Source organism: Leiobunum rupestre, chromosome 1, assembly GCF_980474605.1.
Source record: "Leiobunum rupestre chromosome 1, qqLeiRupe1.1.hap1, whole genome shotgun sequence".
Taxonomy (NCBI): Eukaryota; Metazoa; Arthropoda; class Arachnida; order Opiliones; family Sclerosomatidae; genus Leiobunum; species Leiobunum rupestre.
The window spans coordinates 57,582,464-57,601,278 of NC_143384.1; the positions used below are offsets into that span (position 1 = coordinate 57,582,464).

Below are 18,815 nucleotides of genomic sequence, written 5' to 3' on the forward strand. Positions count from 1 at the left end.
TAGACCTTGGGGTAACATGAATTTTCACCAAAGTAAAAGTTACACTGGGCTTCAGTTTTGCTATGGCAACCGAAAATGAAAAAATCTACATTTTAGAAAGCATGAGATTTTCTCGGTTTCACTGTGAAAAAATTTCCAAAAAATTTTAAAAAAATGCTAAATTTAACTAATTGGGATGAAATTCATTTAGTTTGGGTAAACTTCATCCAAATTTGAGTAAAATTGAGAAAATTTCAATGAATTTGAAAAATAAAGGATTATTTGAAAAAATTATACCTAAATAGGCTATTGTCAAATAATGTTTTTTTTTAAATCGACAAAAATTGGATTAATTGACCAAAATTTAGTAAAAAGACAAAAATTGGGTAAAAGGACCTAAAATGTTTGATAAAATCGTGTTAAACCAACTAATATCATCTAAAATGGGGTAAAACAGCCAAAAATTAATAAAATTGAATAAAACTAACTAATATCGGCTAAAATTGGGTAAAATTATCAAAATTGGGTAAAATGATAAAAATTTGGGTAAAAAGACAAAAACGTGGTTAAAAATTATTTAAATTGTATAAAATGAATGGAATTTGGGTTAAATAAATGAAATTTACTAGAATTGTGTTGAATTAATTTTATTGACTAAAATGAACGAAATTGGATAAAAAGAGCAGTATTTACCATCTCAATGGCGGAAAATGCCATTATAATGCTTGATAAAAAACTAAAATAATTAGCTTATTTACTCAATGTCGTTTGACTTTTTAACAATATCTTCATTTTGAGAGACTAAAAGCGGCCATTTTCAAGTAATTACAATTAAATTATTCTATTCATGATTTCATCGATCTAATAACAATCATCGATGTAAGAAAATTTGCTCTTTTAAACAATGTATTCATCCCCGTTTTACCGCCAAAATCCATGAAAATGACGCCTTGTCAAAGCCGCCTAGATCTTTAGGTAAGTTAAATTTAATTTCAATAGGTGGGGTAGTTTCTGAGAAACAGCGTTACAGACATACAGACATTTGACTCACTAGAGGGGCTTCGACAAAACACAAGTCAATTTTTAGCAAGTTGTAATTAATGAACAATATTATGGAAAACGTTGAAGTATGTTTTTCAAAATTGGGGTATTTTGGATGTGAACGAAAGGGTGGTTTTTAACGAAAAAATAGTTAAGATATAGTAGTTTTCATTGTTAATTAGTGTTTACGAAATTACATCAAAATCGATTAATTTGTTTTGTAGGTTTTCTTCAGTTTATATACTTTTGGTCCTTCATCACTTTTGGTAGTTTGACGGATTTATTTTAGTCAATTTCAATTGATTTAAGACGATTGTAGTCGAAACTTATTTATTTTCAGTAAATACTGTTCTTTTTATCAAATTTCGTCTATTTTAGTCAATACAATTAATTCAACACGATTCTAGTCAATTTCATTTATTTAACCCAAATTCCGGTTGTTTAACCAAATTCTATTCATTTGATTCAATTTTAATCATTTTTAGCCACGTTTTTGGCTGTTTTACCCAAATTTTGTCTTTACCCAAAATTTTTATTATTTTACCCAATTGTAGCTGATATTAGTTGTTTTAACACAATTTTACCCAATTTTTGTCATTTGGACGAATTTTGATTATTTTACCTAAATTTTATCATTTTACCCAATTTTAGCCGATTTTAGTTAATTTTATTAATTTTTGGTTGTTTTACCCAATTTTAGCCAATATTAATTAATTTACCCAATTAATTACCCAATTTTATCATTTTACCCCATTTTAGACGATATTAATTGGTTTAACACGATTTTATCCAATTTTAAACATTTTGTCCTTTTACCCAATTTTGGTCAATTTACCCAATTTTTGTGGATTTCAAAAAAACATTATTTGACAACAGCCTATTTAAGTATAATTTTGTAAATATTCATTGAAATTTTCTCAATTTTACCCAAATTTGGATGAAGTTTACCCAAATTTGATGCATTTCACCCAAAATAGTTCAAATTTAGCATTTTAGTTGAGATTTGAAAATTTGATTTTTCAAAAAAATTTCACAGTAGGTACCCTGTGCTTTTTAAAATGTAGATTTTTTCATTTGAAGTTGTCAAAAACATTTTCGGTTGCCATAGCCAAACGGACGCATAGCATAACTTTTACCTTGGCAAAAATTCATGTTACCCCAAGGTCTACATACCCCCCAGAGTTTCATGAAAATCGGTATTTAACACCTCGGGTACACTCCTCGTTAGTACAATTTTTTAATTGCCTAGTTGGTCTCATTTCCTAATTGTCTTAAATTAAAAACAATATTCGTGATGTAAATTTATTGATATAATTTATATATTCACTTACAAATATTAAAAGAAATTTTCAATATTGTACAAATTCACAATGTTGCTAAAACATTTTTAAAGAATTAAATAAATATTGTGGTAAAATTACGAGAAGAGAATTGTCAAATGTGTGCGTAGTTTTTAAAGATACATCAACAAAAGCTCTAGTTCATTTTCTGTTTCTTCTTTATTTCTGTCCGTTGAAAATTTTAAAATTGTCGACTTACACTTCAACACTTCGTTTCGTATTCCCATGTAACAACTGAGGTCATTTGAATAAATTAATAAATCTTTAGCAGGAATTTCATTATTTTTCATGCAGAGTAGACAATCTTTTAAATATTCATTCATGTTGTCAAATGTTGGATCCTTTTTAATATATTCCAACACTTTTTCCAAACCTCTCTTAATCCCTTCTAGTTTTGTCATTTTTATATACGATCTTATTAGTAGTCTTAGCAGAGTCATGTACCATGAAATGTCATTGATATTTGGCTGCTCAGTTCCATGAGATGTGTCTTGTTCTGCAGGTACTGCATTCTCCTTATCATCTTTAGACAATTTATCAGACCGTTTCTCAGTGTACGACCAAATAAATTCATTCATCCTTTTGCTTTTAATTTGATCTAATGGAGTGACACTGCTATTTGACTTAACAGTTAACAGTCCCATCCCACCTTTATCAAGTAAACATTTAACTACATCAATATGGTCATTAGCAATGGCGTCATGCATTGGTGTGGTTCCATCATTGCTCTTGGCCATTAGATCAACAGGATCCTTTTTTAATCTCTGTGAAACATTTTTACTATTGGGATTGTACTTTAATAGAAGTGAAACACACTCAACATAACCACCATTACAGGCTTCGTGTAACGGGGTCCAGCCAGCAAAATCTCTGATGTTAACATCAACCCCTGGAACATCTAGAAGAACATTAAGTTTTTCTGGTTGATTTTCGATGCAAGCTACATGAACTTGAGTTTCCCCTTTGCGATTGCGTCTATTAATAACAGATGCTTTTAGTGGTGATTCAAAATGATCTTTTTGATTCTTTTTTTTAGAGTGGCCTGGTGATTCTGCAGGACTCAGATTCTTTTTATCAATAGGTCTCAAATAATCTAGAATCTTCAACAAAGAAAGTGGTTCGACAGTGCGAGTTTGAGGAAATGTAATAAATGGTAGTTTCATGAGAAGTTCTAATATTATATGAGATTGAAGCCAAGTTGGTTTCAATGAGCAAATTAATTTATACAATTGAACATTGTCTAAATCACTTAACCTACATTTTTCAAAAACATTTCTTACTAATTCTTTACTTTTACAACCACTAAAACCAGAAGTAAAGCAGTTGGATTCTGCTAATCTAGTACATTCGGCAACTAATGAAAGTAAAGTTATAAGGTTGTTGTAGGTTTCATCAGAGTCCACCTGTATAGCAGATTGGTATATAAATCGGAAAAGTTCCTCAAGAGGTTTAGAGATAGAACCAACTGTTGTATTTGCCCAAAATAGCTGAATCAACATCGGACAAGTAACTCTCTTCATGCTTAAATCGCTTGATGGGTCTGTGGTACGCTTTAAAAAGGCTTCAAAGTCTTGTTCAAAAATGGTTATATAAAAATTTAACAATGTTTCGCAGTTGACTTGTTGTTTTAATATACAAGCACTTATAATTTCGGCAAAAGTGTTCCAAGGAATTTTACCTAATTCAGTTGAACATGGGCAAAGTGCTTTTAAATACGCATCACTGATAGATGGGGTAATTGCTGGTTGATTTAAACTAATGGCATTAAAAAGGCTACTAATTATAGAAGTAGAATTAGTGTCATCTGGATTTAATATAATGAACTGAATAATTTTATTTAGAACTTTTGGATGCGGATACCAAGTGTGTGAGGTAACTGAAATGAAAAAATCCATGGCATGTTCTAATTTATACTGCGCAGTTAGAGAATTAAACAAAGCAGATATTCCAGAAGGTATTTCATTCTCAGGGCCACATTTTGTAGAATACGTATCAATTTTGTTAATTTTACGATACTCAGTATCCCACAAGTAAGTGTGAAGAAAAGTACTCTTAATATACTCCAAAACTGGGTCTATGGCTTCAGTATCAAAGTTCACTTGTTCTGGGCCACTATAAGCCTCTTCTGAACTGGCTGAACTAGAAGAATGAGGTTCCACTGCCTCTGGTTTAGAGTCATCAATTTCCGCTTCAGCTAGCACATCTTTCCCCATAGTTTTATCCAGTTCATCATTGTCAAATGGAACTTCTGGTTTGAGGTCATCAGACATTGAAGGTGAGAGAATTAAAGAACTATCCCCTTCCATGAAATTGAACATTTCTGGCTCTAAAAGCTCAGAAACACTTGCGCTTTCAAATTCCATACTAGCCCCATTTGTTTCAATACTGTCATTAAAACTATTTTCATTTTCAACCGGAGCCAATAAAATATCCTCCTCAGCAGGCACTTTTCTAATAAGCACTTCCTTACTAGGTAATGTTTTTTTCCTGGATTTTCTTGGTGGAGTGTCTTTGGACTCCGATTTCAATCTACGCTTATTAATTTTTGTAGTGGTTAAGGCCTTGACCTTAGAGGTCTGTGGTGGTTCCCGAATTTGAACTGCAGCTGGTGAGCTTCGCCGTCCTCTCGGCGAAGATTTAGTGTACATTGTTGGACTCGGCATAGATTCATTTGATTCAGTAATGGAAATTCTATGTTGACTCGATGATTGAGCCCTTGGAAATCTATTGTCTGAAATTGTGGATTCTTTATCAACTGAATCATTGGATTTAATTCTTTTATATTTGCTTCCTCTTGGTTGTTTGGGGGTTGGCGTTTTGGGCATTTTTAAATCCTTTGGGGATTGTTTTACAGCGTAAGCTTTTTCTCTTAGTTTAGATTTTAATACTTCAACTTTGCACTGCTCCAATCTTATTTTCATAGTTTTGAAGTTGTACTTCAATGATCGAAAGCTTCCACCTTCCGGTAGTTTCAGAATATCTACGTCATAAATTGCAATTAAGTATTCCTCTTCTTTTGGTTTCTCATTTTTCAGAATAAAGTCTCTGATATAGTCAATATTCAAGCATTTAGAGCCCATACTTTGAATGGCATTTATGTGATGCTCATTTTCTGGTATATCTTCCGAGAAAATATGAGTAGCTATACGAAAAAGTTGATCATAACAGTCATCACTATAACCAAGAACTTTTATTTTAGCACCCCCATTTTTCAAGATCTCTTCATAAGCTAGTCGCTTAATCCTATCTTCATGAAGTACGGAAGCCACCCATTTCTTAAAAGGCAAACCAGCATTCTGTTTGTGTCTCACTAATTTCCTCATCCTATTCCTCTTTGGTGCTGTTCTAACCCATTCTGGCAGATCAGGATGAATACGGGAAATTGTTGGTTTTTTGGAGACACCCCACTCATAGTCTCTCTCTGGTAGCCACTTCTTATTTTTATGTGAATCAAAAACATACTCAGGGGTTAGTACCCACTTCCCAGTGGCACATGCACCCAAGAACTTCTGAATGCCACATGGCCATGGTTGAATACAAATGAAATGTGTACAGGAATCATTGTATTTTTCATTTTCGACGTATGATCCTCCGAGTTGTATAATATAATTAACAAGCTCAGTTTTGAAATCTCTCTGATTACTTCCACCAAAACCAATAAGCATAAACCTGTACTGATTTTCCATTTCATACAAGATATTCTGAATTTCTTTTCAGAAAGTCTAAATGAAAACTGGAATTTGGAACCTGGTTTCCAAGATTTCGATAACAACAGAACGTAATAAAGTACTGTCGTCTGTTAGCTGCGTCTAAATATCTTTTCTTACCACACAATTGGTGTTAGCCATGAAACCTCAGACACCACAGCAAACATGTTTCACGTACAAACTCGAAAAGACTTGCTACAATAGCACTTTCTACGTTAGACCTAATTCAGAAGCTCGTGAAAATGACGTTGACGCGATCGTCTACATTGTCATGGAGATTCGCAAACCTTCGCGTAAGCGTCATTTACATGAGTAGCTGAAACAAAAGATGATAGAGAGTTCGTACCCTAGATTCGAAAACAGAGAGCTTGCTGATAATAAAATTTGTTATAAAGCGATAACCTGCTGTATCCGGCATGAGAAGGACCGTAACTAGGAACCATAGAAATCTGATAGGTAACTAGAATGATGCCGCTTACGGCCGAGCTTGTCGCCAGTTCGTTTTGAACCTTCAGCCAATGAGAGGCCATACATAGAAATAGAAATGAGACTAGAACCATTGCGCTATCCGGTAATCTCATGGAAAACGGGCAAGCTAGAAGGCTGCCATGAGAGTGGAATCGCTACTAATCCACGCAGGAGTGCGGCATCTATTAAAAAAATACACTTTAAATATTTTTAAATAGATGGCGTGTGCCCACAAAGAATACTGGTGATTCCACTCTCATGGCAGCCTTCTAACTCGTACATCTCAACATAATCTAATCGTGCTTCTAGTATCATTTCTATTTCTGTGAGGCCGTAGAGTGTTTCCGCTACTCTCGCGGGAGTCAATTGCAGACGATGCAATCTACAGCTAAGCTCGGTAAATTCCCGTAGGATTTCACTGGGTTTTTTTCGATTTTGAGATCGTAACATGTTGTCAGAATTTATAGCCCGGTGTACCGGTAAAGAGAACCACACCACCGGAGGCCTATCATCAGAATGCCCTACGCCAGCGTCCACAAGCCCGGACAGGTGACAAAACCAGCATGGGTAGCAGAACCCCACTACTGATGGTCGCACCCTCGACGCAAGCCGCTCAACCCAGCAGAAGGTGCAACAATGGGACGACCAGCCCGCCACTTCGCACACAGCAGTGGGATAGAGAACGGATGCTCTAGCAACTCCGGCCGACACCCCACCTACGAAGTCAGGGAGCCAAGCCCTTTGGAGAGAGCTCCTAAAGGGGAACGGCGGGCACACAGCAGCCCGCATAACCCGGCACAGCTGGCACCGGAGATCCCGGTGGGAGCCCAAAAGGCCGGGAGATGGGTCCGCCGTGCCCTCATACGGAGGCCCGCAGCCCCACAGCAGGCTACTCAATCCGCCGAGGCGGCCAGTTTGCCCGGCCCCTCTCCATTAGCCTGGGCCGAAGCCCAGTATCCAGCCCACACCTGACCGAAGTCGGAGGTCGGAGATAGGACCCTTTGGACGGATCTAACATCTCCCAGTGCGCCACCGCCCTTACGGGTTACAAGAGCCGGACCCCGACTCCCCGGTAAAGCCACCAGTTATTGCACACTCATAGGTAACTAGAATGCTGCCGTGTAACTGGCAAATGGACCAAATGCCGTGGCGGACGATAGCCAGATCTCAGCCAATCACAGCTCAAAGAGTGGTTCTGCCAAGAATTTAATGTCACCAGAGAGAATGACGTTACCTATCTCCTGAGATTGTAGCGGAACCAAGGAGGATAATAATAATCCGCTACAATGAAAAGGCACTGTCTGCTTATAGGCAGTGGCGCCGCCAAGGGGTAGGCTGAGTAGGCTATAGCCTACGTGTAAATTTCATGAGGGCCCCATCCATTTGTCCAGCACTAGTGTTTTACTTTTATATTCATTTCGACTATAACGAACCGATATTATTCATAGCCTTGATATGAACACGAACATGGGGTCGGGTTTTCCAGCTATTTATTTGTTACAGTCCGCCTGGGGTCAATTTCGCAAGGCCATCTTATCGTAGATTTATTGTCTACTCTCACCCCCGAAAGCAAGCCGTTCTAGAACTGGGCCAGTAGCATTGTGGAAGGTAAAGCCATTGATGATGGATTTCCTAGAAGTGAGAAGGGGGGAATGGAGCGCTAATTCCCAATTCTAGGAAACTCATCAGTCAGAGGTCACGCATCTCGAGTACATTGTAAAATACAAAAAAATCCATGACGATATGGTTAATCCGTAAACGCGCGACTCGGACTGAGCCCGACTTTCTTCATTATTTGCAATATGACCGGCAAACTTTACTTGTCGGGAGCGCAAAAGCGTCTCAAGAGAAAAAAAAATTAAACTAGCCAATGATGGACAAGAAGGTGCAATAGAAGCTTTCCTTACTAGTCAGCGAATAAAATCGGCTCGACAATTAGTACAGGAGGAACCGAATAAATTTACGGATGCAGGGTTGGAGTCCGGAATAACAAAACAAAAAAGTAATTTTTATTCAAGCAGTTCAAATAATTGTTCAAATCTAAGACCATTTACCCCTGGACTACAATGCCAACGTTATAACTCCGATTTCAGAGTGTCCGCTACAAAACACCACCAAGTGGAGAAAATCCGCGAAAGTAATCCACAAACATGCAGCAACCCCCCTTATTTTTATCCCCCTTCTTTAGGAGGCGCACGATTCGCGCTCTCTTCCGCTGTTTTTCTCGAACTCGGGACGGGGCTCCTCTTCATTTCTAGCGGGTGGACGAGTATCTAACACAGAGCTCGGCGTTTGGATAATAAATAATCACTTTATTTATTTTTATCCACAAACGAAAATTATCGTTAATTATTAAATTGCTATATAGCCGTGGATAATATCCATGGATAAACAGTTAACCGTAATTTTTATGGTCAATCAAAACTTTAGCGGTTAATTTATCTGTTTCGCCGAGCTCTAATCTAACACCATGATAAAAATGATTAAAAAACATTTCCTTAAAAAATTCGAAAATTCATAATTAAACATACCTTCAATAAGTTCCCAAAACGTTTTAGGTGGAATTTCAATAAACTTTACCATGTGTTTTAAGCCTTGACGCCGTAAATAACGGGCAAAAATTGGTCACGACTCGCGGGGCGACCGAGTTAAATGTCGGGAGAGGAGGGCGACGCTATGAACGAAAGGAGCGCGAAGTGAACGCGTTTTTTCAGTCCGAATTCCCTTGTGGACGAGAGTTGCCTCTAAATAACAATGGTGGCGTTGGGGTAGCGGCGACACTAGCCTAACAACAACGCTTATCTTCATTACAGTCCAGGGGTAAATGGTCTTAGTTCAAATGAAGAAAACCGGGATGTACCAGAAACGGAAGCAATTTTTAAATTTCGAGAACCGGATGGCAACGAAAAAAATTATTCTTCAGATTTAAAGCTAAAGTCTCTGCCAGAAAAGCAAAAAGAACTTTTAATATCTAATTTATCAGCGCAAAAAAACCAAAACCCAAGTGAGGAGCTATCCAACCAGGAGCCGAGGGACAATATATACCGAGTAAGAAAATCAACTCATTAAGCACCGTCGCTACCATGCCATGCGATTTAAGTTTCGACAAAGATAGTTTCCCAGTACAACCAAACATGGTGTTTCCCAAAACCATTATTGGTAATCAAAATCGCAGTTTCAACCAGTCGTGGTACAAAAAATACCCTATGATTGAATATTCAGTGCAAAAGGACAAAGTGTATTGTTTTTGCTGCAGGCATTTTTCGACCTTTAAACTTAGTTCTTTTATTACCGGTTTTTGTGACTGGAAAAATTGTTATAAAAAATTTCAAGAACATTTTCATTCCGAGAAATCTTCTCATCAAATAGCGTACACAAAATATACGTCGTATTTAGAAAATAAATCGAAAGGATCAATTGTTTGCCAGATTAGCCAACAGCAAAAAAATGATATTTTAAGATATAGAGCCTTTTTATCAACTCATGTAGAAGTAGTATTATTATGTGCTCAACAAGATATTGCCTATCGGGTTAAGTCATAGACAAAATAGCGAAATGTTGAACAGAGGGAATTTTGTTGAAATTTTGGAACTTATTAAGAGAAAATGTCCCAATTTTTAAGGAATTTCTGAAAGTATGCTATAGCGACTATTTTAGAAACGGAATAGCCCGTCGCGTACTTGTGGGAGAGCGTTTAATTATTATCTAAGCTAATCCTAATCGACTGAAAAACTAGGATCATATATAAAATGTTCGCTAGGCTTAACCGTCGTAATTAAATCCAAAAAAACGTTAAGAATAACTTTCAAATATATAAGCTTTTATTTTAGGACAAATTTCACATGACCGCTCGTGGTAAAATTCAAAACACAACTCTCCTGCCTTTTTCGCGCGTTCTTAATTTTAAAGTTAAATGCGCTAAAATATATTACATATACAAATGAATACTTTTTATACGTTTACACCTACCTTTTTTGGAGGTTTAAAACTACTTTAGTTTATGGTTCTACATACATTTAATTCTTAGTTTAGTTTTTATTTTGGTTTTAAGTATAATTATTTATTTTAATTTGGATGAAACGACCTATTTTTTCACATTCCCCCCAAAATTGACATGAAATTATTTGAATGTTAATTTTCATATAAGTCAAACTTGGTCGTTTTCATCATTTCGGATTTCCAGAGGGTAGAGGAGCCTGATTGGACGTTTGATGATGTTTCTGTTTGGCAAACGAACCATACATGACCTAACGTGGCCATCGCGGCCCACAATAGCTTCTCTGACGACCGCTAAACGCCACATGTTTTTAGGAATTTTTTCCTCGTGCACCAACACGGCGTCTCCTTTTTTGAAGATAGTGCTACGTTTGTTTGGCAAAACGTGGTGGGCGTTTCTTAGCTCCATTAAATATTCTTCTTTCCAGCGTTTGAAGAGTTTTTCCTTTAGATTGGTACAATAACGTACTCTTATTGCGTATTTTCGCTGAGAGTTTGGGATTTCGCTTTCCTTTAGTTGTTGAGGTGGTAAGCTGGTGAGACGTTTACCCGTTAGAAATTCGGCCGGCGAAAGAGGCATTGGTTCGCGGCTGTCGCTGAACACGTATGTTACGGGACGAGAATTGACAACCGCTTCGGCTTCAATCACGATCGTTTCTAGTTCCTGGTACGACAAAGATGCCATCCCGAGTGTCTTCCGAATAACGTCCTTGCATGTTCTTACTAATCGTTCGTAGAAACCACCCATCCAGGCTGCCTTATCAGCGATATATTTCCAACGGATTCCGTTATTTCCGTAAAATTCTAGAGTATCGTGTCCTGTGAGTCCTTTCCAAATTAGTTTGAGGTCTTCATCGACCCTTTTGAATGACTTAGCGTTATCGGTATATATAACTGATGGTTTTCCTCTTCTAGCGATGATCCTTCTGAGTGTCAATAGAAACTCGTACGAGTTTAGTGAAGGTACCAGCTCCAAATGCACGGCCCTTGTGACAGCGCACGTGCAAAGGCAGACATAAGCCTTTTCTTCGACATTCCCTATCATTACGTTAAGAGGTCCACAAAAATCGATCCCCACCACTTCAAAACATGGTGCTGGTTCAATCCTGTCTCGAGGAAGGGGTGCCATGGGTACGTCACCTGGTTTGGAACTGTATTTGGTACAAATGACGCATTTCTTTACTACTTGTTTGACTACTTGTCTAGCGGAAATGATCCAGTAGCGACCTCTTGTTTGCGTGAGTGTACTCTGAATCCCGGAGTGATATACCTGTTCATGACTTCTCTTGACAATTAAATTCGTTAGTCTTCGATTTTTGCTTAATATGATCGGGTGTTTCTCTTCCTCCTTTAGTCTGGATTCGTCCAATCTCCCTCCTACTCTTAAGAATCCTTCTGTGATAATCGGTTTAAGCGAGACGATTTTCGAGTTCTTTTCGATTTTAGATCCTTGTTTGATTGCTGTGATTTCATCTTTGTAGTCTTGCGCCTGGATACATCTGATCCATCTAGCTTCGGCGTCACACATTTCTTCAGTGGTAATCGGACCAGTTTTCAGTTTTCTTTTGAGTTTTAGGTCAAGGTATCTCAACACGTAGGCAGTAATTCTGAAGGCTTTATTTGCAGAGTTATATCTTGTGAGATCTATCAATATGTGAAGGCCACTTTCGTTATCTGCTTCTAGATTCACGGTAAGACCTATCAGTTTCGTCTTTCTTTCGGCTTCGGCTTCCTTGCTGAATTCTCCGTTTAGTTTACCTTTGGGCCAATTTTTCCGATCTCCCTTTAACCACGGTACGCCGTTGAACCACGTCTCTTTGATTATTAAATCTTCGGCTTTAGCGCCCCTTGAAGGTATGTCTGCAGGATTGTCCACGCCTGCGCAGTGATTCCAATTATGTGTTTTTGTTAGCTGCTGTATCTCCGTAGTTCTGTTCCGTACAAATGGAGGCCAACATTTTTCGGTGTCCTTTATCCAATGGAGAGCGTCCATCGAATCGGTCCACAGGAAATTTGAGATGTTTTCATATTGGAATGTTTCTTCGATATGAGAAAGTAGGCGGGCGCCCAATAGGCAAGCCATCAGTTCAAGACGAGGAATTGTTAAGTTTGGTTTGAGTGGCGCAACTCGAGATTTCGAAGCGACAAATGAAACACCAATTTCGTTGGATGAAGTTACGGATCGAAGATAAATTACAGTGGCGTAAGCTTTACAACTGGCGTCACAGAATACGTGTAATTCTTGATAAATAATATTCTCTTCGGTAAAGTAACAACGGCTTAGATCAATTTTTCTTATTGAAGGCATTTCCTGGCGCCATAGTTCGAATTCTCGTTTTAGTTCCGATGGTAAATCGTCGTCCCATTGTAATTCTGGTATCTTCCAAAGTTTTTGAAACAGTATTTTGGCGCGAACTACATAAGGCGAGAGCATTCCAAAAGGATCGTAAATTTGGGCAACCGCACTCAAAACGTGTCTCTTCGTCAACCTTCCTTCTTCTAGTATTTCGGCTAGTTTGCTGAGATCGAAAGTGAATTTGTCGGTGTTTGGATTCCAAAGTAGGCCCAATATCTTGTTGGAGATATTTTCGGTTTCTCCGTCGAGTATCATTGCTTCTCCGTTCAAAGCTGCTTGTTCTCCCCATTTCTTCCTTAGTTTTGGGCAATTTGTCTTCCACTTTCGTAGCTTCATGTTAGCATCGTCCATGATTTTCGAGACCTTTTTTGACAGTTCGAAAGCCCTTTCTGTGTTCCGCGATCCACTAGCGTAGTCATCGACGTAGAGAGAGTTGCTTAAGGTTTCAACTGCCATTGGGTCGGAATCCTTGTAATTTTCGATGTGTACCTTTATGGTGGCGGCGAGCAAGAAAGGGCTTGCGCTCGCTCCAAAAGGTACCCGAGTCATCTGAAGTACTTGAAATTCATTGTCCAAGATCCAACCGTTTTCCTCTTTCGTCCATAGAAATCGGACCGAGTTGCGTTCTTCTTTCTCTAGGACGATTTGCAGAAAGGCTTTTTCTATGTCCGCTGTTATGGCGACACAGTGGTTTCGAAACCTCAAGAGCATGTTGAGGATATCTGGATTTAGACTTGGTCCTCTCGATAGGCAGTTATTGAGTGACAGGGCTCCTTTGACGTGAGATGATGCGTCCAATACGACCCTGAGCTTAGTCGTAGTTCTTTCTTCTTTCAGAACCGCTTGGTGGGGGATGTAATAGGTTCCTGTAGGCTTGATTTCTGGATCATGGACAATTTCAACCATGCCCAGTTTTAGCTGTTCGTCGATGACGTCCTTGTAGTTTTGATAGAGTACCGGATTGGCCTTGAATTTCTGTACCAATTTTTGCATTCGTGTAGTGGCGACTGTCAGGTTGTCTACCAGTTTGTCTTTTGGAACGACCCATGGAAATGTAACGTGATAACGTCCATCCTTGAAGTTAATTTGTTCTCGGAATTTCTGCATGATATAGTCGTTTTCTAGATCGTCCTTTGTTGTGCCTTTAATTCCGAGCGCTTCGATTTCCCAAAACGCTCTTAGAGTTTTCGATACTTCAGCTTCGTGGATGCTGACTTTAGCTACTGACATCTTGATAGTATTTACCCCGCTAGGAGTAGTGCTCAATGGACCTTGGATGGCCCATCCTAGTTTAGTTTCTGCGGCGATTAGGTTCTGGGTAATTCTTTCTATAGCTCCCTTTGCGACGTCAAAGTAATAGTCTACTCCTATTAAAACACCTATAGCTGACACAGTGTGCGTGCCTTCCGTGGGTTCATCCGCAAGTTCATACCCTCTTGAGTTTACGAATGTCATAACTTCGCTACAGTCTACCAGGGTCAACGCCCTGCAGATGTACGGTACTTCGACGGCCAGTATTTCAATTCTCGGTCCGCTTCCTCCCCTCACTTTTTGAACGGTAAGTTTAACAATTTTTCGTCTGACTGTAGTTGGTTTCTGATTTCCAAAATTTTCGACTTCGACGTCCATCTCTCCGTAAACGGGTAACTCCAAACTTCTAGATACCTCTTCCGTGACAAAGGTTCCCTGGCTGCCGTTGTCCAATAGACATCGTACTATTTGACTGCGGCCTGTTTTCTCTGGGTTTTCTGCCCTAGCTTTAGCGGTTTGCAGCAAGACGGTCTTGCGTAAGCCGACGACTCCCGACGTGACCTTGACTTTAGTTTCCTCCCGTTTGTCTTTTCTCGGATCTGAAAAGTCTTTGGCTTCAGCTTTGTGAGATTTGTTTTCTGGACAAATAGCTGAGTTGTGTCTTTTTCCGCAGATTCTACATGAGTTGAATTTTGAGGTGCAGTTTCGGCTTTCATGACCCATTCTTGAGCAAACGTAACACCTATTTTGGTTCCTAAAGACGCGCGTTTTTTCTTCTAGAGTGTAGATTCCGCAATCGTTGGTGGAGTGAGCTGATGATTTGCAGAAGATGCAATAGACGCCTTTGGTTTTCTCCGATACCTTCGTCGAGAACACTGCCGCTGCCGGGCGCGATCTTCTTTCGCACGTTTCGTATTTCCCATATCCTGTAGCTGAATTTTCTCGAGAGCTTTCTCGTGTTTGCGTTACGCGTTTCTCGGCGGTATCACTTTTTAGAACGGCACATATTTCTCTCGCTTCAACTTCGCGTCTTATGTAATTCAACAAAACATCCACATCAAACTCCTCATTGGCTTTACAATTCATAGTACGCTTTAATCTAATTACGTATGGCAAAGTGCCTATTATTTTTGAACACAAAGATATGCCATTGGCAGTGGTGTCGACGCCAAGCGCTCTAAGGCTTCTAATATTCGACGTGAAAGAGTCGTATAATTTTCTCAAAGCGTGCGTATCGTTTGAATTTTCTAAGCCCTTAATTCTATGGAATTTGTTCATGAGTTCATGAATCACTAAGTGTTCTTGACCGTATCTATCGTTAAGTAATTTAATCGCGACATCGTAATTTTCGTCTGAGGCTCTTAAACCTCCTATAATCTCTCTAGCATCTCCTTCCAAATAGGAATCTAGGTAATAAAACATTTCTACTTTTGAAAGTCCCTGCTTTTCTTGGACTGCTGATTTGAATTGACTCCAGAAGCCTGGCCAGTCCGCGTAGTCTCCCTTGAATTTTCTTATTTGTAGCGTAGGTAGTCTGCACTCTTCTTTCCTCGGTTGTGTAGATTCATGGTTTGATGAACCGCTGGCCAACGGACCTCCGGCATTTGGGTTCAGCGACTGTATCTTCTTGTTTGCTCTGGTTTTTGCCAAGTCGATCTTGTCTTCGTATTCCATCACCGTCGATAATTCTTTCATCAACGCCACGTCTTCCTCTGTTTCCACGGGCGGCCATAAGTTCAAGATTTGAGAGTCTAATTCTTTTAGTGATTTTTCCTTTATGCTGATTAGTGATAGCTGTTCTTCGAGCGATAGAACCGTAACTTGTGGACTTCTTAGTAGAGTATCGATCTGCGATGTAGCTGTAGTAATGTTCTTCCGGATAGCGGCTCTTATACTTTTTTGTTTGTTTATATCCATTTCTCACCTTCGTTAGTAGTAGCACTTCACAAGATAGTCCTTAACGAAATCCCGGGTTTCGGCACCAAATTATATAGCGACTATTTTAGAAACGGAATAGCCCGTCGCGTACTTGTGGGAGAGCGTTTAATTATTATCTAAGCTAATCCTAATCGACTGAAAAACTAGGATCATATATAAAATGTTCGCTAGGCTTAACCGTCGTAATTAAATCCAAAAAAACGTTAAGAATAACTTTCAAATATATAAGCTTTTATTTTAGGACAAATTTCACACGACCGCTCGTGGTAAAATTCAAAACACAACTCTCCTGCCTTTTTCGCGCGTTCTTAATTTTAAAGTTAAATGCGCTAAAATATATTACATATACAAATGAATACTTTTTATACGTTTACACCTACCTTTTTTGGAGGTTTAAAACTACTTTAGTTTATGGTTCTACATACATTTAATTCTTAGTTTAGTTTTTATTTTGGTTTTAAGTATAATTATTTATTTTAATTTGGATGAAACGACCTATTTTTTCACATATGCCCAATAATGGAAAATACATCCATAGTACTGTACGAAACGAATTGATTGATATTGCTGGAAACTTAGTTCGAAAAATGATCGCGAACGAGATAAATGAATCTGGTGGATATTATAGCATTATCACTGATGAATCCAAAGACAATGGAGGAGTTGAACAGCTATGCGTGTGTGTAAGATATACATGTGATGGTAATATTCAAGAAAGGTTTCTTGGCTTTGCAGACTTGCATAGCTTTGATTCGATTTCAATTTCATCAGCTATAATTAAACTTATAAGTGATAGTGGTCTAGTCATATCGAATTGTGTTGCGCAAAGTTACGATGGCGCAAGTGTAATGTCTGGTGATATCTCAGGGGTTCACGTTCGAATACAATCCGCTGTCGGGGGAAATTGCCCTTATGTTCACTGTTACGCGCACCGACTTAATTTAGTGCTAGTTGATAGCTGTACCAAAATTTCTGAAATAAGGGAATTGATTGGACTTCTTCAAGCAGCTATAACTTTCAAAGTAATTCAGTACTTCGATGCGAATATTTTCTTGAAGCTCAGAAAGAATTAGGCTACAAAAATGTTTTAAAAATGCCTCAAAGCTGTCAGACCAGATGGTCTAGTAAAAAAAAGGGATACACTATTTTAGAAGTAGAGTCGATGCGGTACTTTTGGCACTTGAAAATGTTGTTGAAAATGCGAAAGCTGAAGAAGCGGCAGAGTGTAAGGGATACATATATCAATTTAAAAATTTTGGCAATATATTAATGTTAGTCGTCTTAGACGAAGTTCTTGAAATGACTAATTCACTCTCAGAGGTTCTGCAAAATCCACAGCTTTTTTATTCTAGAGCTAATGAATTATGTCAAGGAACTATAAAATCTTTAAAGGATATGAGAAATGAAGATAAATTTAACGAAATGTGGGCTGAGGCGTCTAAAGTGGCAAATATGATAGAAATCGAAGTAGCTGATCCCGACGCTTTAGCCAAAACAACAGGAAAAAGAATTAAAACTCAGAACAAAAAAATTAAAAATATTTTTGTTTATGATACAATTGGTAGTAGAGCAACTGATGAAAGAGTTACCATAGGTCAAAAGCACCGCATCACTTTCTATTCCATACTGGATAAGTTTGTCAGTGAAATGCGATTTACGGACAACAATAGGTTACTAAAAGGGATAAGAGCAGCTGAACCTCAAAACGAAAACTTTTTAAATCCTGAAGAAGTAGTTCATTTTTGTAAATCATTTGAAATATTTTATTTTAATATTGACGCGCTAAAATGTCAAACTAAAATTGCTAAAAACCTTTTAATTGATGGAAATTTTAAAACCGTTGAAGATTGTTTCAAACATCTTATTCCAATTAAGGAGGGTTTCCGCGATCTCCTAAAATATTTGAATCTTGTCAATTGTATACCAGTTTCAAGCGCAACTGGAAAAAGGAGTTTTAGCTCGTTAAAGAGAATAAAGTCATTTATGCGAACAACAATGGGAGAAAATAGGTTGTCGAATCTCTCCATTTTATCAATAAATCGCGACTTGTCTAACATTCTTAGAGAGAACCCTATGCGCGTTGTGGATGAATTTGGAAATGCAAAAAATAGGAGAATGTCTTTCATTGTATGAAAAAATATTTTCTTGTCATTTTGAAATATCTTTAAATTGACAATAAACATTTCTTTTAAAGGTTTCATTGTGTTATTTCTTCTACAAATGTCTCTAGCTTTGATAATTTTTTAGGGGCCCTCTCAAATATTTAGCCTACGTGCAAAAAAATCCTGGCGGCGCCACTGCTTATAGGGCTTTTAGTTTCGTCACGCCGCTAGCAGTAGCGTCACCATAGAAATCGGATAACAAACTAGAACGCTTAATCGAATGGCTGGCGGCCCACCGATTAGATTTTTGGTTAATACGACAGTAACACCATCTACGAAGCGCGCACGAAGCTTATTTTATCTAGTGATCGGGTCTACTTTGTGTTGTTGATTCATTAGTGGTCTTTTCCACTTTCTTTAACGGTTTTAGCTGTAAGTACAAAGCGAGAAAAGGCTGCAACTATTCAGAATGTGGTTTTCGGATTCATATTTTTCGAAAGGTAAATACAGCATTTATTTGGTATTTTACGAGATGATAAATTATCTTTTGAATAATTGTTGTAACTTATCTTTATTATTAAAAATATAAAATATGAACCACTTAAACGTTTTTTATTTTATAATAGTGGTAAGAATT

General features: G+C 38.0%; 2 protein-coding genes across 2 annotated transcripts; both read right to left on the reverse strand.

Annotated features, from left to right (window-relative positions):
• Positions 1-733: 733 nt before the first annotated feature.
• On the reverse strand, positions 734-6,046 carry LOC149963361 (uncharacterized). Its single transcript, XM_090166455.1, has 2 exons — positions 2,734-6,046; positions 734-780 (listed from the first exon to the last, which is right to left on the reverse strand). Exons 1-2 carry the CDS (start codon positions 6,044-6,046, stop codon positions 734-736), a joined length of 3,360 nt encoding a protein of 1,119 aa, XP_090022581.1.
• A 4,636-nt stretch (positions 6,047-10,682) lies between these two features.
• On the reverse strand, positions 10,683-16,055 carry LOC149963362 (uncharacterized). The gene has a single exon (XM_090166470.1). The coding sequence runs from the start codon at positions 16,053-16,055 to the stop codon at positions 10,683-10,685; it is 5,373 nt and encodes a 1,790-aa protein (XP_090022596.1).
• Between the last annotated feature and the right edge of the window lie 2,760 nt (positions 16,056-18,815).

Bases quoted from the DNA above. Each gene is read 5' to 3' on its own strand.
- LOC149963361 (XM_090166455.1), bottom strand. From the start codon at position 6,046: ATGGAAAATCAGTACAGGTTTATGCTTATTGGTTTTGGTGGAAGTAAT. The intron at 781-2,733 runs GTTTGGAAAAAG...GGCCGCTTTTAG, and splicing joins ACTAGAAGGGATTAAGAGAG to TCTCTCAAAATGAAGATATT.
- LOC149963362 (XM_090166470.1), bottom strand. From the start codon at position 16,055: ATGGATATAAACAAACAAAAAAGTATAAGAGCCGCTATCCGGAAGAAC.